The sequence below is a fragment of the Felis catus genome, chromosome B1 (assembly GCF_018350175.1).
Source record: "Felis catus isolate Fca126 chromosome B1, F.catus_Fca126_mat1.0, whole genome shotgun sequence".
In the NCBI taxonomy this organism is placed as follows: domain Eukaryota; kingdom Metazoa; phylum Chordata; class Mammalia; order Carnivora; family Felidae; genus Felis; species Felis catus.
This window is the reverse complement of record NC_058371.1, coordinates 41130461-41153364: the sequence shown is the minus strand read 5'-3', so window position 1 is coordinate 41153364 and position 22904 is coordinate 41130461. Positions and strand designations below refer to the sequence as shown.

The 22904-nt window shown below is 45.7% G+C and overlaps 1 protein-coding gene across 2 annotated transcripts; it reads left to right on the top strand.

The window, feature by feature from the left end:
• The first annotated feature begins 254 nt into the window (after positions 1-254).
• GPAT4 (glycerol-3-phosphate acyltransferase 4) lies at positions 255-21287 on the top strand. 2 transcript variants are annotated; one of them, XM_003984761.6, is made up of 12 exons: positions 255-749; positions 8392-8461; positions 8623-8923; positions 9727-9801; positions 10563-10652; positions 10836-10929; positions 11539-11654; positions 12985-13040; positions 13589-13674; positions 18015-18143; positions 18231-18310; positions 20286-21287. In XM_003984761.6, the coding sequence occupies exons 1-12, from the start codon at positions 585-587 to the stop codon at positions 20392-20394; spliced, it is 1371 nt and encodes a 456-aa protein (XP_003984810.1). In that variant the 5' UTR covers positions 255-584; the 3' UTR covers positions 20395-21287. The 2 variants fall into 2 exon arrangements, with proteins under 2 accessions (XP_003984810.1, XP_019684077.1); XM_019828518.3 differs by lacking the exon at positions 18231-18310 and having other exon boundaries at positions 441-749.
• Positions 21288-22904: the final 1617 nt, after the last annotated feature.

Sequence of the window (22904 nt, the reverse complement as noted above, 5' to 3'; positions counted from 1 at the left end):
AACACAATTTTCAGCTTATGAAGGAGTTTTAAGTAAAACAATTATTTAATTTCCACATATTCAAGTTCAATAATAGCCTTCTGTGTGAGGTGCCAGCAGTCACCCCCCTCCACAGAAGTTATCAGGATTATTCTGGCACCAAGTTGAACTCTTCTTGGTACTTCTGGCAATGACAGATCTTCGGGACAGATTTATCTGCTAAATGCTCTTGAGCAGGAAAGAAAAAGTAAAACTTCTAGAAGGAAAGGAGCATAAGGGGAGCAGGGCAGAGATCCCTCCCATGCTACTCACTTTCACAGAAACTGCTCCCGGACTCAGATGCTTGTGCTGAAGATCGCTCCTGCCTCATTCACCTCCAGAGTCCATCTGTTCTGGAGAGAGCTGGCATTTTTGGGCTGTCCCCTACGGCCTTTTTTTACGGTCCTCCTACCCCCAGGCAGTCGAATGATGTGAACTTGGAACAGGGTTTGCTATCCTATGGGGACTCGCTTTCTCTCCCAGGCTGGTGCTGTCTGATAGGACCATCCGAAGACAGTGGTTTGTTCTTGGGGAGGAGGGCACTGGCCCTGCCTGGATCCTCCACCATGTTCCTGTTGCTCCCCTTTGACAGCCTGATTGTCAACCTTCTGGGCATCTCCCTGACCGTCCTCTTCACCCTCCTCCTCGTTTTCATCATAGTCCCTGCCATTTTTGGAGTCTCCTTTGGTATCCGAAAGCTCTACATGAAAACCTTGTTAAAAATCTTTGCGGTAAGTTGTGCCGTTTACAAATAGTTGCTTCACAGAGGAGGGAAGAAATGCTGTTAGCAAAGAGTTGTTCTTGTCTAGCAGATTATTATCTCTCTGTTGCATACAGAGAAAGTTGAGAGACTGGGAAGTCACATTTTGAGTTTAAAAAAAAAAATGTGTACTTGTGAAAGCCTTCAGCAAACTTTCTTTTCCAGCTAAAGTACTTGAATGTTTGATTCCTCTGAGCAAAGGAACCTTCTGTATCTCCACACCTTGCCTATTTATTTAAAAAAGAGGAGCTTAGGATTAAAAATCACTGCCAGACTCTGCCTCTTCTTATGTAACAGATATTGAAACACAGAGCTCCTGTTAAGGTATTTCCTCACTGATACGTGTGGGAGAGACCTTTCTCTAGTTCAGACATTTATCTTACATTTATCTTCCGTAGGTTCTTGCATTTCGGACAGAAAGAATTAACATGGCAGGTCATTTGATGAATTGGTTTATTTTCCTAAAGATAGAAGAGAAGGACAATAAATTTCTTAACATATGTCAGAACCTAGCCAATTATACCCTGAACAAAAGTGGCCACAATGTAAAGGAAATGGGTGAGAAGTAGTATTTCCTAAAGTTGATCTGTGCCACAGGACTTTTAATATCTATCCAGAGAGTTGATAACTTGTTAGCAATATCTGTTTTCAGTCGTCACCAAATCTTCAGGTATTCTTTTTCATAGCTGAGACCATATATAATTTGAGAAATGCAAAATTTGAGAAATTATTTGTTCATCTGGTATCTTACGGTTCATAAAAAATTCAGTCATTTTCCTTTGGTTACTTATTCTTCAGTGGACAGGGCATCTACATTTTATCAGTGGAAAATAGAGACTCTGAAAGATTAAGCAAGCTGTATGAAATGTTACTTTATAGTGGGAAATATTTTTATGTATATTATTGAATATTGGGATTTAGTATTTAATATTCCTGTAAGAATTATGATTTTACATTAAAAAATTTTGAGGTGAGATTGACATAAAATTAACCACTTTAAACTGACCTAGGATCTGTACATATTCCCTTTTCCATTTGAATATGTCCCCCAAAATTAATATATTAAAAGTTCATAGCCAGTTAAAATCATTCTAATTGTGACTATATTTTTAAATGTATGCTTTTGTGACTTTAATGTAGATAATAATTACACAGTGGAAAATTCATTAGATATATATTGTTGGGCCAATCCATGGGATAGATAATCTTGGCCATCAGAAACTTTCTTTGCTGACCACATCTTGAAAATCACTAGTTTGAGGCACAGTGATTTAGAAGTGCTTCTGGAAATAATGTGTGTATATTTAGGTATATCCAGTTTTGACCTCAAGATTGAGGATTTCAGGAACTAGATTTGCACTTCTTATTTCCTAGCAGTAGTACCAGGGGCTGAGAGGGCTCTGGGTGCTCTTGGCACTGTCCTGTGGAGCTATGTGGGTAATTACAAATTGGCTGTGAGCTAGAGTCAGGTGGGCTAGAAAGGCCTGCTAAATTCCAGCAAGGTTATAGGTGGCTCTGCAAGAGTATCTGGTCTTGTCTCACTATTACTGTTCGGAGTTGACCTTAATGGACAGTAAGAACTGATTGCTGTATTTATCAGCATTAGTATTAGACACAAGTTGGATTTGGCCAAACTGGTTATAGATCTTGGAAAGTATACATGTGTGTATCCATGTATACATCTAAAAATACATCTGTGCTTGTGGTTTTTTTTTTTATTTTTTTTTTAACGTTTATTTATTTTTGAGAAGAGAGAGACAGAGCATGAGTGGGGGAGGAGAGAGAAAGAGGGAGACACAGAATCTGAAACAGGCTCTGAGCTGTCAGCACAGAGCCCCACACAGGGCTCGAACTCACGGACCATGAGATCATGACCTGAACCGAAGTCAGACACTTAACCGACTGAGCCACCCAGGCGCCCCTGTTTTTGTTTTTTTTTTTTAATAGACTTTTTATTTTACCTTTTTTAGCTCCTTCATCCTTTCTTACATTGGGCTGATAATCTAGAATTTTGGAACTGGAAGGAAGCTCAGAGATCATCTTAATTCTGTGGTTCAGTCTCCCAACTATACATTTGAGTTACCTAGGGAAGCATTTTAAAAGTACTACTTATTTGGGAGTACTAGAATCTTCCCAGAGATTCTGATTCAGTTGGTCTGGATGGGTATTTTTAAACTCCCCGAGTGATTCTGATGTCTGCCATCAAAAGGTAGAATTCTGATTGACTTCCTTATGAATAGGGGCGTGCTTTATGACTCGTTTCTAACAAATAGAAGGTAGTGGATGTTAATTCTACTTTGTAACATGTGAGATTAGGTTAAAAATGGCAATATACCTTCTGTCTGACTCTTGGGTTGTTTGTCCCTGGAAGTTAGCTGCCATGTTGTGAGGAAGCCCAGGCCAGGCCGTGTATTAGGTATTCCAGCTCTCAGTCCCAAGGAGGCCCAGACAACCATCATCAACTACCACACACAGGAGTGAGCAAGTCAGCAGAGGATCCCAGCCCTCAGCCTTTGAGCCACCCGGCCGATGTCAAACCTGGTACAATTTGCAGATTCATGAGCAAAATAATTGGTGGTGGTGTTTTAAGCCTCTGAGTTATGGGGTGGTTTGTTATGTAGCAGTAGATAACCAGACAAATAATATAATATTAAAGAATTTTAAACATTCGTTGATGTTTACCCAGCTTATAGTGCCTTTAACGTTTTGTATGTGTGTTACCTTTTAGTCTTCGGCAACTGCATTCACATGTTGTGGTTAATACTATATATATGTATTGTATGTATAATGTACGTAATATGTGTATAATATGTGTAATATATATTGTATATTACATATGTTATACATATAATACGTATTTATATATATGTATATAACTTTGTATCCATGTTTTGGGATTTTATCAGCCACTTTTACTGGGTAATCTTCATAAGGATTATTAAAACTGCATATCTCATGGTCCATACTGTAGCGATACCTGTGCTTTTGGCAGAACGAAGTAAGCCCTGGCTTAACAGGTAATTTCCCACAATTAGTACATCCTTGTCTGTAAAAGAATGTTGGTATACCTGCCAAGGGGAGAATATGGGTGGGTCAGTGCCTTCTCTGTTCCCTGTCCTGGAAGATTTAACTCAGTGTAGGTCTTGTCAGTGCTGAGTTGCAGAAGGTCTTCGTGCGCAGAGGGCAGCAGTGTTCTTTAAAAGTGGTTTTGTTTTAATGTTGGTGCTTCACATATACCCTAAACACAGTGATGATGGTATTATTTGGGGTAGAAGTCCTGGGAGTGGACTTCCCACTGAGTTGAAGATGATTTGGGAAAGGAGAAAGTAGAAAGTATAGAAATAGATGGAAAGAAATGACTGGAGTTATTTTCCCTCATAGGCTAGAGATTTCTCAGGTCAGGTCAGAGACTGTTGTAATCTAACATTGAAGTCCAAAGCCGAAGTGGCTGACAGAGAGTGCTAGAAAGCAAGTGGTGGTTGTGAGGAAACCCAAGAGGCTGTACAGTGGGATTATAGTGGGATGGGCATGAGCTTTCCAGTCCAGTGGCCCTTAGCTTGAAATTCAGCGCTCTTCTCACGAGCTCTGCAACTTGACTTCAGTCATCAGGCTTTCCCACGTGCTTCCTCATCTACAGAGCAGAAGTAGTAACAGGTCCTTATGTGCCTATAGTGAACGAGGTCGTGTCAGTCAGGTCTGCCCTCCCAACCCCAGTGAGAAGGGTGATTGTAACATAACCCTGAGTGGCTGAAAGGATGAGCTGAACGAGGTGAGAAGGTGACTGTGGTGGGGAAGATGATGGGAAGTAGTTTTAGGTTTCATCCCTCATCTTTTCATGCGGAGACCTTGATGCAGAGAAATCCTGGGAGTTGATTAATTAAATACAGCCCTTACTGACTGCCTACTACGTGCGGGGCCCTCTCCTCTGTCAGACTCTGCTGGAGTGAGAACATGGGTAGGTTCTGGCTCCTGCCTCTCAAGGTGTTCATAGTCTACGAAAGACAAGTATATGCATACAGAACCAATTTACAATTAGATGCCAATTAAAATACACAGGCAGAGATGAACTCCACAGGAATTAACTAATATTTTGTATAAGGGTTGGCATTTGAACTGGATCTTAAAAAGGCAAAAGCATTCTAGAAGTGCAGACAGTACATAGTTTAGTGGAGTAAAAACATTGGATGCACAGAGGGAGTGAGGTAGATTATAAAACCAAGTGTTTCTTTTTTTTTTTTTTCAGTGTTTATTAGAGAGAGAGAGAGAGAGAGAGAGAGAGCGAGCGTGAGCGGGGAAGGGCAGAGAGGGAAACCCAGAATTGGAAGTAGGCTCCAGGCTCTGAGCTGTCAGCACAGACCCCGATGCAGGGCTCAAGCCCACGAACTGTGACATCATGATCTGAGCCGAAGTCGGATGCTTAACCGACTGAGCCAGCCAGGCACCCCAAAACTAAGTGTTTCTTTATCTAGTGGAGAACGATTGAAGGTTTTTGAGCAAGGAAGTGACATGATCAGACTGGCAGCATGTGTTTGGGTGGCATGAAGGGAGGAAAGAGCAATTGAATCGCCTTTGCATTAATACAGGCAAGAGAATAGGCTAGGGACAAAGGTGATGACATCACACAAGAGGCAGCTGTGGAAGGGTGCCATTTCAGGGGAGGATTGCTATGACTTGGTGACAGATGGGAAGCTTGAAAGCTTGCATGACCAGAGAGATAGTGATCCTGGGGCCACAGGGAGGGGAGCACTTTTGGGATTGGGAGGAGGTATGCTGTTTTGAGTTCGCCACATGCTGTTAAGAGCCAGCTGGACTTGAACGTGGAGATGACCAGCAGACGATTAGGAATAGAGGTTGGCACTTCAGTGAAGTAAAGATTTGCAGATTTGCTAGTAGCTACTTGGAGGTTACAGCTGAAACAGGGAAAGAAAAGAGACATTAAAAGAGGTAGTGTTTGCAGGAGAATAAAGGTGCTGGATGATGGGAGCCTGGTTTTTCTAAGGGCCTCATTCTTTGGATATATATGTGGAAAAATGCAGTGGGGGCTGACTGCTGAGATTAGTGTTGCTAAGACTATTAGACATTACTTGTGATTAATTCCTAAATTGTAGCATTCGGTAGAAGGAGCAACTAGCAAAAATGCACCAGTGAACCGTCTGCCTTTTTAGGGACTGGGCCTGCACCTCCTCACCTGCCAAGGTCTGCCTTGGGTTTAATGTTACCTGAGCGTGTGGCATTGTTAATGCCCTCACATGGTCTCTTCTCTGGGAGAAGCTGAGAAGGGAATGATTTGGTAATCTGATACTGAGTAGCACGGTAGATGGCATCTCACATCAGGGGAAGGAGAGGAGGTTCATAGGAATGAACTCTGAACCTAGGATTCTCCGTTTTATTCTGGGTCTCTGAACACTGTACTTCTTTAATAAGGTGAAAGCTCATAGAAGCCAGATGTGTGGTTGTCAGACATTGCTCCTGTGCGTCACCCCTTACATTCAGTCTTCTGCACGAGGCTGACGCAGTCCAGTTCACGGATTGGCCCACTCCGTGACAGGCTTTTCGCTGCCGACAACCAGGTTCCTCTAGCCCTGCCCTCCTTCCTCCTACTCTTGTGACTGCACAGTTCCCTTCTAAACCCAGAAGCATTTTGTAATGTACCTGAAGTGTGACAAAGCAAAGCTACAGGTACAAAGCAGGAGGGCAAGGCGATATTTAGGACAGCTCTGTGATAGAGCTGGGAGACATAGAGTCTCATTTGACCTGTACCTTTCCCATTAAAACACCACAGAAAGCTTGAATTTTGCATAGTGAAGCAGTCCTCACAGACTTCAATTCTAGTGCTCAAGAGGCTTGATGTCGTATATTACCTGCCTGTTGCAACCTTGTCTAAATACCAAAGTTGTCCTATAGAACCAAGTTTTTCTGATTCTATGTTTGCTGTACTCATGCAGTCTTGACCAAAATGGAAAAGCCTAAATTCTGGTTGAGCAACCTGTGTCTGTATATGTCAGTCTTGTTCTAAGCTCTCTTGCCCTTATTCGCCTCCTCCCTAGATGGACTTCACAGGTGGAATCCACCTTCCTCCATTTTAGGAGCTTCATTTACATTTTCTTCTAGAAAAGATCATCCATGCGTAGAGCCAGAAAACATCAGTGCTAATTAAATACCTGATGTATAGAAAATGGGTAATGTGGGTTTTCTTGCCTTAGACCCCTCTTTGAGTGGGTGACTCTAAGCTGTCTAAGAAGTTTCCACATGAGGTCAGATCACCGAAGAAACTCGTGTCCTGCCTTTGGCTCTGCTAGACCGTGCGGCACAGCCTTCCTACTACGCGTGGCTCTGCCAGCAGAGTCCGCACCAGGCGCTGTAGGCCGTGTGGGTTTTGCTGTGTCACAGAACGATAGCTTGCGTAACTGAGGAAACTGAAGTTTGAAAAGACACCTTTTAAAATATCTGTTCTATTTCTTTGGTCATGGGCATAGCTTTCTGTGTAGCACTAACATTCCAGGCAGGGAGAGTGAGCTTGTTGCCACTTCTCGTTATGAGGGTGGCAGGAGAGACCCTGGCTCGCTGACTTTGGCTAGATGGATGTTAAAGAAGGGAGGCTCTAGGAAGAGGCTTCTTTTCTAGATCGTTTCTGGAATCCGCTATTATTTCAGTAGCAATGAGGACAGTCTGCAGTTTCCTAACCTCTGTCATATACCTGATCTCATCTGATCCCAGTGACCCTATGAAGCAGGAGGTTGACATCCTATCAGTCCTATTTTGTAGATGGAAAAGAGTGTGGAGTGAGGTGATTAAAGGACTTAGCAGAGGTGTCAAACTAGATTTTCTTTAAACCTCCAAGCAGTGTTGTTTTTGTTGTTGTTTTTAATGTATATTTATTTATTTTGAGAGAGAGAGGGAGGAGCAGAGAGAGAGAATCCCAAGCAGGCTCCACACTGTTAACAGGGGGCCCGACATGGGGCTCAAACTCACATCATGACTCGAGCCGAAATCGAGAGTTGGTCACTTAACTGACTGAGCCACCCAAGCGCCCCTCCAAATAGTGTTTTTGTGTGATTTTGTTTAATACTAAACCACTCTCAGGCCCTTCTATGTCAGGTCTTGGGGTCCTTCTATTAAAAGGCTACTTAGAGGTGGATGGACAGTCTAGACATACAGATTTTTTTAATATTCAAAAACTAAAACTGGCTTTTGGAATAATTTGGGAGGTAGGTAGCATCAGGTGGTAGGCAGTCGCTTAAAGGATGCTTGATTTTGCTGTTTGTGAATAGCTGCTGTTTGGCAGTGACGAGGAAATGCAAGAGGTCTGTGTACCAGCAGTTGGTGAATTCTTTCAGTATCCTGGAGACAAAGATTCAGAGAGAACCTAGGCCTGAGAAACAGACCTAGGTGTCCTCAGGCCTTTGCTATAGATAACTTAACTTTTGTCTCCTAGTTATCAAGGAGGGGCCTGCTCTAGAAGGAGAAGGCTTTGACTTTCCTTATAGAGCGGGTGCTTCCTCAGCCACAGTCCCATCTCAGGTGACCAGGATGGGGACTTTCCGGGATGGAAATGGTGGCATTCACTGTGTGAAGAAGGGTCTCATTCCTTGTGTTGCCATTTCCCCCCACAGTGGGCCACCTTGAGAATGGAGAGAGGCGCCAAGGAAAAGAACCACCAACTTTACAAGCCCTATACGAATGGTAAGCCTGGCTCTCACTCCTTATCCCAAACCGTCTATGTTCCTGAGTGCTTGTAATTCCACACGTACTCTTCACTGTATCAGAGGGAGGATGTGGACTCTGAATGTTTTTAACGTGCTCCCTCCCAACATGCTGCTTGACAGGGGTATTCTCTTTTGCAGGAATCATTGCAAAAGATCCCACTTCGCTGGAAGAAGAGATCAAAGAAATCCGCCGAAGTGGTAGTAGTAAGGCTCTGGATAATACTCCAGAGTTTGAGCTCTCTGACATCTTCTACTTTTGCCGGAAAGGAATGGAGACCATTATGGATGATGAGGTGACAAAGAGATTCTCAGCAGAGGAATTGGAGTCCTGGAACCTGCTGAGCAGAACCAACTATAACTTCCAGTACATCAGCCTTCGGCTCACGGTCTTATGGGGATTAGGAGTGCTGATTCGATATTGCTTCCTTCTGCCACTCAGGTGAGGGCAGGCCTCATGGGGACAAAAGGCCTGAGCCGCTGCCTCTAAGCCCGAGGCGTGACTGACCTACCTGGGTCGCCCTGCTTTGCTTTCCCGTTTTAGAAAGGATCATGGTATGATTCTGTCACTGGCCGGTCCGTCCGACCCTTGGAAGGGTACACTGGTGATTATCCTTTAGAGGCCCTTGGATTCTCTGCATATCAGACAGAAATAGTTGGGTTTCTTAAAATCAAACTGCTCGCCTACGAGGCCTAAACACAGGGCCAGGGAACGTGGTGTACTCTGATTACTGCTCCCTGGGCACGGCCAATTCTTTCCTACAAGCGTGCCTCTCTAATACAGAGGCAACATTGATCTCTCCGTTTTTCTGTACCGTGTACTATTCTGAGTACGCCTTGCTGGCTCCTGGTACCTTCGGGCTCTACTTCCTGTTGCTCTACAGAGAAGCTGTGCTTCTGCCAGGGTGCAGAGCCAAAGGGAAGGGTAAGACAGCAGGACAGCAGGTGCCTGAGGGCACAGCAGCCAACAGTAGGCTTTTCCATCGTCGTTCTGGCAGCCTGATGCCTGAGGAGGTCGTGTCAGCGGAGAGCCAAATCCACAGTTCACTGGCAGCTTGGAATTCAGATGCTCTCTGGTGATGATAGGCCTGCTCACTTTCTAGATGGAGCTCTTATCTAGATGGGTCCTGGCTGATCAGGTCTTGGGGGTGGTTTTGTGATGCCCACTTTCATTTTCACATTCTTGATTCTGTCCTTAGTGCAAGGATTTGTGTGCTGTGTTCTCATGGGTCTTCTTCTTTACAGGATAGCTCTTGCTTTCACTGGGATTAGCCTTCTGGTGGTAGGCACAACCGTGGTGGGATACCTGCCAAACGGGAGGTGAGTCCATGTCCACAAATGGTGGCTCCAGCCAGGCCACTCCTTTGGGGACAGCCACATCCACAGCATCTTCGATAGATAAGATAAGCCAGTGATAACAGTGGCATCAGCATGAAGGTTGTGGGGTTTTTTTTGGTTTTTTTCACCAGTCTTGATCTGTGACTGTGTTCTTTTGCCCTCTGACACACTCTGGGAAGAGTGTTGAAGGGAGGAACCTCACAGCCGTGGAGTTCAGTGCCAGCAGATTCTACAGCACATTGTTTACTTTTGAGCATTCTGCTGTGTTGATAAATTGGTAAGAGGATAAGAAATATAGGTAGGGCTTTTTCGTGTTTTTTTTTTTTTTTTTTTTTTTTTTTTTTTTTTTTTTGAAGAGAAATTTGTTTCATCTGTAAGTTCGAGAGCTGGCTCTCTTCTTCCCTGGGCTGGTGAGGTCAGACCCTCTGTCCTTTGCCCTGCCTCTAGGTGTTGGCTGGGAAGGAAGAGAATTGAGGAGACTCACCTGTGGTGGACATTTGAGAGCTATAAATTCTAAACCCATTAACTTAGGTGAATTTAAGCAATTCTCATTTCTTTGTGTCCTCATATGCACGCATAAAGACACTATTACATTGTAGTTTTATCATATCCACCAATATTTATAAAAATACTTAGCAGTCATAAAGGACTGTAGGCAGTGATAATTACATTGTTAGAGTCAGTAACTTTCCTGCCTTCCCGTGCGTAAAATAAAAACAAAAATCGTTGTCCTGTTGTATCAGGTTTAAGGAGTTCCTGAGTAAACATGTTCACTTAATGTGTTACCGGATCTGCGTGCGAGCCCTGACAGCCATCATTACCTACCATGACAGGTGAGGTCACTTGGTATGATGTGGAGGGAAATGTCACTGGCAAAACACAACCTACCTGCAGCCGGCCCGCAGGGGGCTCTTCTGAGCTCTCAGAGCTGATGGAGCTGGTGAGGAGGGGGCAGCAGGCTCCACATGAATGGTTTCCCATGAATTTTTGTTGCTTTGCATATGTTTTAAACACAGGGAAAACAGGCCTCGAAACGGTGGCATCTGCGTGGCCAATCACACCTCTCCCATTGATGTCATCATTTTGGCCAGTGATGGCTACTATGCCATGGTAAGACCTTCTTCTGTTGCTTTCTTGGGCAAGTAAGAACTTTAGAATGCTCAGGGCTAGGACGCTTCTGGTCCCTTCATAGAGCTCTTACCTAAGGGTGTAAACATGGAGCCATGTTTTTACATGTGGGCCCCAACATAGATTGTAGCCTTTGTTTCTATTGCTTTGAGAACTCCTCGGTACTTTGATAGGAAGTATTCTGAGCAGAGTAACTGAGTGTGGTTGGAGATTAGACTTTGGATGTTTAGGTAGACCACGGAAAGGGGTGAAGGACAGGGAAGGATTTGAAAGGACTGGGTTCAAGGGCATTGGACAATCTGCCCAGGGAAAGCATTTTTACACAAGGTATTGCTCAGCTCCGTTAGTTCTTTTTAGGGCTTTCAGCTGTGTTTTCAATTACATATTTTTGCTTTGGCTGATTAAAAGGCGAATGTAAGATTCAGGGAGTCTAACAATGGTGTCTTTATAGTGAGAAACGTGTTGATCAATAAAATGTTAGAGGGTGAGAGGTTGCGGTACTTTCCTTTTGGGATCTGGGGCTTTCTCCACAGAGTGGGGGATTTGTGTGAGGACGGTTTCACTCCCAGTTATTTCTTTGTGTGAGGTTAGGTGGGTCAAGTGCACGGGGGACTCATGGGTGTGATTCAGAGAGCCATGGTGAAGGCCTGCCCGCACGTCTGGTTCGAGCGTTCTGAAGTGAAAGATCGCCACCTGGTGGCTAAAAGGTAAATCAATGAAATGCCATTGCTCCATGAGACCAGTTAGAATGTATGCATTTTAGGGGTAGTTATCCCTCCACAGTGGAATTACAGTGTCTTCTACACTGAGCCTAGACTGCTTTCATAGTAAAACATTTTTTTCCCTAAAATACGGAATATAAAAAGTATAGAAAGCCTAGTATCATTTGTCAAGTTAGTAACGTCTATTAATTAACCTTTTTTATTCCCTGTGATAAACGTATGAACTTTAAAAAAAATTTTTTTTAATGTTTATTCATTTTTTGAGAGACAAAGCATGAAAAAGGGAAGGGCAGAGAAAGAGGGAAACACAGAATCCAAAGCAGGCTCTGTGCTGACAACTCAGAGCCCAATGCGGGGTTCCAACCCACCAACTATAAGATCATGACCTGAGCGGAAGTCAGACACTTAACCGACTGAGCCACCCACGTGCCCCTAAACATATGAACTTTTAACGCTATCTGAAATCTCAAGGTGAATTTATTATCACAAATAAAAACCAACTTAAGGCAATGGAACCAAGTGCTTCTCTGTTTTCAAGTTTGAAAGAAAGGTAGATGTAGTGTAAGCAATGGTGAGAGCTTTGCAGGGAATGGAGAGCAGCAAGACTCAGGTGAGGCGGTATTCCACAGGGCAAATGGACCTGCCATTGGACTCCCTTTACCGCATCTCTCAGGGATGGTGTAAAGCCAGGTGGACTGTAGGTCCAACCCAGCATGGCTGTTAGGAAGTCCAGAAGTCCAGTAACAGGTGTTTATTGAGGGTGCTGTCCTCAAGGCCCTGTGGCAGGCACATTCTTTTAGTAGCCCCAAGTTTGAGCAGTGTCCTCTACATAGATGTTAAGACTGCATTCGATAGTTGTAGGAGTTAAATAGTAGTCATCTGATTTTCTGTGTCTTCATAAGTTTTGTCTTTATACAATTTAGACTGTGGGTCTGTAAAAGATAGTCGTATTTGTTAACTCATACACGACATCCCCTGTGACATCTGCATAGGTTGTTTTATTTATTTTTTTTTTTTAATTTTTTTTTTCAACGTTTTATTTATTTTTGGGACAGAGAGAGACAGAGCATGAACGGGGGAGGGGCAGAGAGAGAGGGAGACACAGACTCGGAAACAGGCTCCAGGCTCGGAGCCATCAGCCCAGAGCCTGACGCGGGGCTCGAACTCACGGACCGCGAGATCATGACCTGGCTGAAGTCGGACGCTTAACCGACTGCGCCACCCAGGCGCCCCTGCATAGGTTGTTTTATAAGTGCATTTGGTGATGATGGACATAAGGCTGTCTGAACCTTTGTTCTATTTGTCTCTTCTAAAGACTGACTGAGCATGTGCAGGATAAAAGCAAGCTACCCATCCTCATCTTCCCAGAGGGTAAGAAGGGGTCGATCACTACAAAGAGTTTCTGGGTGGGGAGGGTGGGAAGGCCATGCAGGATGATGACTCTGCTGTCACCCCAGACCAAGTCCCCCAACCCTTGCAGGGGTTCTCTGTTTTCACTGAATAATGTTCGGTTCCCCTCAAAATTTGTTGTGGGACTGAACACTCAAGAAAGTTCAGAATTTGGACTGAGGGCCATAGTGTGACCTTTCCCAATGCAGGAATCCCCTCTATAGTATTGTCAGTGGGATCTCAGCTTCATGTAGATTCTTACTGAGACCTCCCAAGTCCACTGAGTGGTTCTGGCCTTTTATCTAATCTGGGTGTGTTAATTGGGAAAATGATCTTGTACTAGAGTAAGAAACAGTACAGTGTCTTGCTTATCCCTTTTAGGTGTTCATCCATAAGCTATGGAGATGACAGATTTATCCTGTTTGAAAAACCATTAGAAGAGGTTTTATTATTGTATTTAGTCCTTAAACTCCTAGTCTCTGAGGTAAAGGACCAAAAGAAATAGCGTTTTACTCTCTTCTGTATTTTAGGAACCTGCATCAATAATACATCAGTGATGATGTTCAAAAAAGGAAGTTTTGAGATTGGAGCCACAGTTTACCCTGTTGCTATCAAGGTACAAGCAAGACCTCTGAGGGGACATGTGGTTGTTACCGCAGATGCCATGAATGGGACACAGCAAGAGAAAGGGGAGGAAGAAGCTGGTGTCACTGGTTCGTGGGTTGATCCTCCAGAGGAGCAGCTTGGGCTTGGCTAGTGTGGGTAGAGTGTGCTGGAGGAGGAGACCGTGGAATTGTTCACAGTCTCCAGCCCATTAGAAGGGGCAGGGGAGGGGCTGAATGAGGAACAGCCAATTGGAGCCCACACCTCGCTGCCACCACCAGATTCAGGAGGTGGGGGACCCTTCACAAGCTTTGCTTGTCGCCACCCTCCCCCCCAACTTATCACATCTTTCTTCCTAAACCTACCCAGAATGCAAGGTACTCCACTCGAAGAGGAGGCTTGCCGCAGGGAGTTGAGGGTGTGGCCCGGCTGGATTTGTACAGTTGGTGGAGAGGCCAGCACGGATGGCTACAGATGTGTTCTTAACACTGAAGGAAGAGACAGCTCCACAGCTTGGGCTGTGGTGTCATTTTCTGTACCAGGAACAGCTTATGAAAATGAAATGCACCCGAAGAGCTCGTCTAGGCTGCTCCCCCACCTTGCGGGTGCTTGTACCTCTAACTGCTCAGACTTACCTGGGAGGATAGAATTTCTCCTTCCTGCCCCCCCATCACGTCCATCTGATTTTATAAATACTTACATTGTACTATTTCTAAAAGAATACTATGGTTTCTAAACACCGCAGGCTGTTGTCAGTATGTTTAAAGTATTGACGTTGAAATCTCAGATCAGGGTGAAACAATGAGTAAATCTGTGTCAGTTATACTTAGAATTTAGTCTCTATACTTTTGCAAGGGTCTGCTTGTTGTGTGCAGAGCATTCTTTTGAAAGAATCACTGTCACTTTGCCAGCACAGCTCGCACGGTTGAGGAAGAGGGGTTTCTCCTGGGTAAGCGAACACTCACCAGCCCTCCCCTTGACTAGGGAGGCAGAGCTCCAGTGCAGGAAAGGCACATGAACAGTGGCTGTAGGGTAACTAACTAACTGATCCATGGGTCAGGGCTGCGTAAGCCACCTGTTGAGGGTGCTGTCTCTGGGAACTCAAGAAAGAAAACAGTCCATTAGCTGTGTCTGCTATGGGGAAGAACCTGGGGAGCGGTGTTTGTGTCATGTGCATGCCGTCCTGCATTTGAATGTACTAGGGATCCTGGGCTGCTCTGTACATGCTCGTAAGAAACAAATTCCTAGAGGAGGCCCTTCCTCACTGTCCCTGCTCACTCTGGAACGTCAGTTCTTTACAGCTGCGTCAACATCACCTGGGAGGACCGGGAAAATGCAGATTGCTGGGTGTTTTCTGAACTTGCATTTCTAACCCATTCTGGGTGCTGCTGATGCGCTGGTTTGGGAACCCTGCTGTGGAGCAGTGGTTCTTAACAAGTTTGGGTACCTGGACCCTTTGGGCAGTCATGGCTCTTCTCCAAAGAAAAAGGCATGTAAATTAAAAAAAAAATTTTTTTTTAACGTTTATTTTTTGAGAGAGCACAAATGGGGCAGGGGCAGAGAGAGGGGGACAGAGGATCCAAAGCGGGCTCTGTGCAGACAGCAGCGAGCCCAGTGTAGGGCTCGAACCCACGAACTGCAAGATCATGACCCAAGCTGAAGTCGGACACTTAACCGACTGGGCCACTCAGGTGCCCCAAAAGGCATGTAAATTTTACATATAATTTCATTCCCTCCCCAAATGTATTAACAAACATTTATGATTAAAAACTTCTGCTTGGGGTGCCTGAGTCCTTTGAGCATCCGACTTGATTTTGGCTTAGGTCATGAACTCAGGTTTGTGGGATGGATCCCCCGTGTTGGGCTCCCCACTGAGCGTAGAGCCTGTTTAAGATTCTCTCTTCCTCTGCCCCTCTCCAACTCAAGCTTTCTTCCTCTCTCAAATAAAACAAAAAACAGAAAGAAAAAAAAAAACCTTTTGCTCTAAAACTTTGCTAGTTGTTATAAAGCCTTCATTGGTAATCAAATTTGGACAATCTTAGCAATTTCAAGACTCTTACTACATTTGCATCAAAATTAAACCATTATTTGACTTCGAGAAATTTATTACTATTTTGAGTTTTTGCTTTGTTTTTCTCTCAACAGTGTCTGCCCAGCATGGAACAGAAAATCAACTCTAAACAAAGTGCTGGCACACATAACATCAACTATTTTATCCATATAGTGCTTATAAAATGTAACACCACTTTCTTCAAAACATAAACATTAGCTTCTCTTTTTTTCTTTTTTTAAAAACTTATTTACATTCAAGTGAGTTAATATACAGTGTAGTATTGGTTTCAGGAGTAGAACCCAGTGACTCATCACTTCCATGTAACACCCACTGCTCATCCCAACAAGTGCCCTCCTTAATGCCCATCAGCTCTTTAGCCCATCCCCCACCATCACCCCGCCAGCAACCCTCAGTTTGTTCTCTGTATTTAAGAGTCTCTTATTTTTCCTCCCTCTTTTTATCTTATTTTTCCTTCCCTTCCCTGTGTTCATCTGGTGTGTTTCTTAAATTCCAAACATGAATGAAACCATATGCTATTTGTCTTTTCTCTGACTTATTTTGCTTAGAATAATACCCTCCAATTCCATCCACAATGTTGCAGGTTAGCAAGATTTCATTCTTTTTGATTGTGAGGAGTACCCCATTATATGTATACACCACATCTTCTTCATCCATTTATCTATCGAAGGACATTTGGGCTCTTTCCTTAATTTGGCTGTTGGTGATAGTGCTGCAGAGAGATTCTAACAGGGGTTTGTAACTCTTTCTGTTTATAAATTGCAAGCCATAAGTAATAGATCATGGATGGCCATACAAAGGGATGCCAGTTTCAAATGGAGGAAAAAATTATGCTTGAACAGTTTCGTTTCTCTGTGCAGTTTTTCAACATTAGCTTCTATTTAAAACTCGTTCTTCTCCTTTATTTCCCTTTGCTATTATACTATAAACTCACAAAGCTTTCTATAAATTTGAATTTCTTAGTTGAGTCTGTAATTTAATCTAAATGTGTTCCTTCCTGTAGTCAGGTCCACAACTAGGCATAATTATCCAATTTCTGTTCTGAGAATCATAAAGTGGCTTGGAGAGCCTTAAAAAAGATTGTGTAGTCCAAATCCTGCCCCAGCCTGTCAAGTGCCTTAGTCTCCACAGCGTCCCTGCTGGTGTTCCTTCTCGAGCTTCTGCAGAGAAAGGGCATTTCTGACACAGTGGCAGCTAGGTCCTGTAGGAGAACTCTTGAGATTCTGCCTCTTTCTAATTTTCCCCATTCTGGTCCCCGTCTTTGCACTATAATTACAGTCTGGTGTCATGTCTGTGAGAGCCCTTCAGACACGTGCTGGCAGTTGCAGGACACTCGGTTCGGTCATTGTCTTCAAAGACTGTGTTCCTTTTGCTGCTGCTTCGATAGCTTGCACAGCTCTCCCAACCCTGCTTACCTGCTGCTTAAATTCTTCTTCTGTTGGTGAGACTGCGGGTCATGGTGTCAGCCACTTTTCCCACGAGATACCACTGGAGTACAGCCTTAGCCTCCACTGGAGTCATTGGCAAAAGAAAGTCTGTTGAGCCTGCCGCTTGGCAGGGAGGGCAGCACGCGTGTGGTGGCCTCGTGAGCCATCGCACCCCTGTTCCCTCTAGAATGCTGGCGATGTGATCAGAGCAGAGCCTCCCGCTTAAACAGATCATTAGCTTTGTTAGAGGTATAATTACAGAAGCATAGCGTAAGCTTTGTAATTGTCTTCTCCTTGGTCCGGAGCACCAGAAATGATCTTAAAAACTTGGCAATGATGTGAGAAGGTATCTCTGTTTGAGTGAGGCACATGTAGAAGCATTGAGGAGTGAAGGACACCATTGTTGGAGATAGGGTTTGTGAGCGGGTGCGGGATGGCGGGGGCAAGGATGGTGGGATGTTGGTAATGTTTGAATCTGGGGAGTGGAGATATGGGAGTGTCTAATCCTCGTCTCTGGTTTTGGATCTGCTTAAACATGTTAATAACTACATACACCCATGAATGAGTAAAACCTGAAATGGATCAAAGAGAAGGAGGACGTTTGTTGGGGGAAGGTGGTTCAGGGAGTCCTCCCTAATGATCCACAGCAAAATCTGAGTCAATCAGGGGGTTCGTGTTGCTAAAGGTCATAGTGCCCAGGTGTAGAATCATTTCAGAAGTGTTCATGGAGGGGTCTGAGTGTGGCTTTCTGGTACTGATACTGCCCCAGGTGATGTATTCACAAAAGTTGCTGTTGACAACCCACCTCGTTTGAACTACTGACTTCTTACCATCCAATTTTCCACTCTTTTTCAGTATGACCCTCAGTTTGGTGATGCCTTCTGGAACAGCAGCAAATATGGGATGGTAACGTACCTGCTGAGAATGATGACCAGCTGGGCCATTGTCTGCAGTGTTTGGTACCTGCCTCCCATGACCAGAGAGGTGGGTCCCCACACCATGCAGAAGTCTTCACTTCTATCTGTGTGACATCAGCCTGTGTTGAGTGGTCTCATTTATTCTTTCTCACAGACTGATGAAGATGCCGTCCAGTTTGCAAATAGGGTGAAATCGGCCATTGCCAGGCAGGGAGGGCTCGTGGACCTGCTTTGGTGAGTCAGAGCCGGGTTTTATCAGCTGAGTGTAGCAGGATGGGAATTTCTGAAGCAGAAGCTGAATTGCTGACTCCATTTACAAAGAATCCGCCTTCTCCCTGTTGTAGAGAATTCAGCATGTCAGCCTTGGAGAGTGAACAGTTTGACTCCTTTCTCCTGGTGTCAACTCAGAAGTAGTCCATGCCGCCCTAACTTTGGGGAACACAGCCCAGCATGACTAGACTGAAGCAGTCGATTCTGTGTACCTTCTGGGTTTGTGTTAGTCTACCAGAACACCAGGCAGTCCTGGTCCTTCAGAAGGGCCGGCCTGATGCTGGTCTGGAAACTTCATAGAAGCACTAGGCTCTCTGATCTTGTACATTTGGCAAAACTGGACTATCCTTGGAAAGACAGAAGTTTCCTTTATTGTATTTGGCTTGTTACCTATTAGAGCAGCAGTTGGCAAACTTTCTCTGTAGAGTCAGTAAATTTTTTACTTTGTGGATCATGTGGTCTCCGTTGTAACAGCTTAAGTGTGCCATCGTAGTGTGGCAGCAATCAGAGACTGTGTGAACAAAGGAGCATGCTTGTGTTCCAGTAAGACTTTATCAGGACAGTTACCAGGCTGCATTCGGCCCACGGGCCATAGTTGTGGACCCTTACGCCAGAATATGCGATAGTTAGCCTCCAAATTACAGGACTGTGATCGGGAGGAATGCTGGTTCAGGGAAATCATTCCATGCCCGAGGACCCTTTGTTTTAAGCACAAGGGTGAGTTCTATAGGGCATTTGACTAAAGTGGGCATTACGGGGAAGGAATGTAGAAATTCAAATTTGATACTGACATGTGGATTCTTAGGTGATGGCATGGCTCTCAGGTATGGCCTTTTAAAAATTGCTTCCCTTATCGAACACTCCTCATCAGCCAGACGCTGTGCTGAGGCTGCTCTAGGTGCCGAGCTCACTCCGTCCTCACAGCAGGTGCCTGCAGTATGAGCATTGTTACTCCCATCTTACAAACAGGACACCCGCACTCAGGTCAGGTAACCGTTTTCAGAGTCACAGAGCAAGCAGTGGAGCCAGACTTTGAACTCCGGTCTGACAGGCTGCTGGAGCTGGAGTGTTTGCCACTGCCCGCATGCCCTGTCCGCGAGGCCTAAGAACGACCAGCGTGACTGCCTTTGCCATGGCTTGTCATGGGCAGCAGATGGTAAGGGCATCAGCGTAAGGTCCATCCAGACTTTCTCTGTCACGGCCACCTCCATAACTCAAAGGGGAAAAAAGCTGTAGTGGAAAGCCTGAAGGTGGACTTGGGCTTCCATTAGTTGTTGAAGGTGAGAGATGCTCCTTCTAGGGTGTAGGCGAGCAGTTGGGGTGACGAATGGAAGTGGGACTTTGAAGAACCAAATCCAAGTATAAGGAATTGATTGGGAAATATTGGAGGGCGGTGCCAGGGTCGTCAGCCCAGGACCCTGAGAGTGACTTGGTTTCCTTTGCAGCACTGTCCCTCACGCACAGAAGAAGTCAGGAGTGGCAGCTCCCCTTGGTTGTTGTTGGCATGAATTTGCAGAATCCCTGGGTCTGAATTTACAGATTTTATCCCACAGATCAGATGTGCAGATTGATTATAGTCTCAGTATTTCTTAAAGCTTGGCTCACGTTCCATGATCCCAGAATACCTCCTGTATCTTTTGTAAGGTGAGGGCAAATTGGCAGAAAGAATTGTAAACTCCTTGGTAGGTTGAAGTGATTACAAAGTGCCTTGAACATGAATGGGGAGTTCTGACCCCAGGGCAAGAGTGAGAGCTATAATAGAAACGGTGGAGTTGGGGCGTGCAGCCTCACTACTGACGGCACTTCGGGAGGGAGAGAGCCACGGGGTACCTTTGTTTCTGACAGGTTCTTCTCGGGTTTGGAGCAGCGTGTTGCTGCTGGCTGTGACTGGGTGGGCGGGAGGCCTCCTTTGCTCTTACACCAGCCTTTCTCCCATCAGGGATGGTGGTCTGAAGAGGGAGAAGGTGAAGGACACGTTCAAAGAGGAGCAGCAGAAGCTGTACAGCAAGATGATCGTTGGGAACCATGAGGACAGGAGCCGGTCCTGAGCCCGCGCCTCGCGCTGGCTGGAGCCACCACTCGCGGGCCTGACCCGCGAGCCAGCTGGAGCTGCCACCGCCCCCTGCCACCCCCACTGCTGCGTCCTTGCCACCTGCAGGGCTCCTTAGGCCGCCCTGGAGCCCAGGACTCCAGCTTCTTCAGGACCGCCCCGGGGACCCCTGGGCTTGCCATCGGAAGCGGACGCCGCTGGGGGCCGCTGCCCGGGATGGGACACCCTTCTTGTCTTCTTGAGTCCATTGGAGGAATGCCATTAAAGTCCCCTCTCCACCTGCACACGTGTGGGACTGAGTGGTCGGGAAGAATCGGCCGTGGGCCCGTGTTCGGTCTGTTGCGGGTGCCACGTGCCAGGGGCTCTGCTGGGGAAGGGGTCCACCCGTGCGCAAGGAGACAGCGCCGAGGCGGTGCGGCCTGCTTTGGCCTGAACATCACCCCCTACCCCGGAGCTCTGCAGACTGGATGGAAAGAAAACTGTTGTCTGCAGGGGCTCTCAGCAAAGCGAGGTTTCATTCCTGTGCTGCTGCCATGGGCAGTCACCAGAGGGGACGGTGAGAAGCAAGGTGATCGGTGACTAGCGTGTGGTGGGAACCAAGAGTCATTTTGTGTTCCAGCTCCAGTGCTGACCCTGAACTCCCATGTGACTTGCTCTCTGTTAACTCGTGCCTCAGTTTCCCCATCTGTAACCTGGCTCAGGAGGGGAAGGGTGGTGATACCTACCTCACAGGGTTGTTGTGGGGATTGAAGTGCTACTTTGAAGGACAAGTTGCTCAGTGTTACAAGTGTAGGTCCATGAAACGTGGCAGGACAAGGTCTGAGCTCAGAGCTGCTGCAGAGGGCTTTGGGTTTGTTTCTGTGAGTCAATAAAATTGTCTCTGATGGTCAATGATCCGAGGGGTTTTTCCCTTCCCTCTGTCTCCCCTGGCTGCAGCCCTAAGTAACATGTCTCTTAACAGCAGTTACAGGTCTCTGACTTGGCCATAACCCCAAGACTGTAGGGAATCCACTTGACTTCTGGACTGAGGAATAGTATTATTCAGAAGGAGCTACTGCTCCTGTTGGATGTTTGCATATCTGTCTGGTTAACTTGGAATTTCCAGCACAGATGAGCTGTGGATTTCTGCGCAGATAGGTGCAGTGGGATTAGAGGCGTATGAAGAGGCGCTGGTTGTTGGGGTTGGGGACAAAGCAGATGAGGCAGGCAGTCTGGATGGAAGGACGGTGGAAAGCAACAAGGACCTATAGGGGCAAGGAAGGAACGGAGGCTCTGGAAGGGTTAGTGAGGGGGCCAGGTGGGTTCTGGCTGCGTGTGGGCTCCCACACAGCCAGAGGAGAGCTGCAGGCCTCGTGCGGTCCCTGCATCCACCCACGGTCACTGTGAGGGCAGGTCTGAAGCCTAGCAACCCTCACCAGTTCTGGCTTCTAGGGTCTACCAATTTCACATACCTAACGAGAGAGAGTTGCCTCATCCCCAGCATTCACCCATCCATCCATCCATCCATCCATCCATCCATCCCCACTCCTTCCCCTGGCCCCCCCAGCATGGTCATGACACCTTTCAGGATTTGCACCAGCTGTGGTAAGCGGTGCCTCTCCGAGGCCACCCTCTGGCCTGTGACGGGATGATGTGGAAGGGCAGCCCTGCTCCTGAGCCACTGACGTGATAGCACTTTGTCTTTTCTGCCCTTAGTCTGACTCTGGCCCTACCTACTTCCTGTTCCTTTATCTCCCTTCCTAGCCTCCCCTTTCCTCTTACCTTTCACCTCGCTAGCCAGCGAAAGATTATTTTTCTCTCAAATAAAAACACTGTTTTGACTGTAGGGAACAGCCTCTTATGAACTGTTTTACCAAGAGTAAACAGTGGTTTTCAGCCTTTAGAGGAGGCGATATTTATAGTGTTTAGTGTTTAACAACCATCTGGGATGATCTTTAAAATTGGTCTTGAAGATCAAGTTCCCTTTTTAAAAGTTATTTTTTTAAAAGCTGTCTGCTGTTCAGTACATTTACATCATGGTTTTCATTGGTGTGCTGAAAACAATGAGAGAAAACAAACTACGAAATCAGGCCTATCTGTTGCTGATGGCATGGCGGAGTGTTAAAAAGCTGGGGTTAGAGTCACTGCTGTGTAAAAGAAATACTAGCAGAAACTAAGCTAGGATTAGTCTACTGTTTTACTAGGAGCAGAGATGTGCATTACACCTCAAAAAAAAGCACTCTCTAAAGCTTTATTTAGTGCTTGTCACAAGCATGGAGAGGCCTCAGGCTACACCATCCTCTTTAACTGGGGACCCGCAGGCTCCGCATTATCCATAAGGCAGGAAGGAGTTCCATCTGGGATGGCTGGCCGGGTCTTGAGTTGCAAAACCTCACACCACCTAGGAAGAACATGTAAGGCAATGTCAAGTCCAGAATACTCTTGCCCTCAGGATCCTAGCAACAATGAGGATGACCCTGGCATAAAACTAACGGCATCAATTAGTGGGGTGAGCACCGGCCAGCTTCT

Bases quoted from the DNA above. Each gene is read 5' to 3' on its own strand.
- GPAT4 (XM_003984761.6), top strand. From the start codon at position 585: ATGTTCCTGTTGCTCCCCTTTGACAGCCTGATTGTCAACCTTCTGGGC. The intron at 10,653-10,835 runs GTGAGGTCACTT...TTTTAAACACAG, and splicing joins ATCATTACCTACCATGACAG to GGAAAACAGGCCTCGAAACG. The intron at 18,144-18,230 runs GTGGGTCCCCAC...TCTTTCTCACAG, and splicing joins TGCCTCCCATGACCAGAGAG to ACTGATGAAGATGCCGTCCA.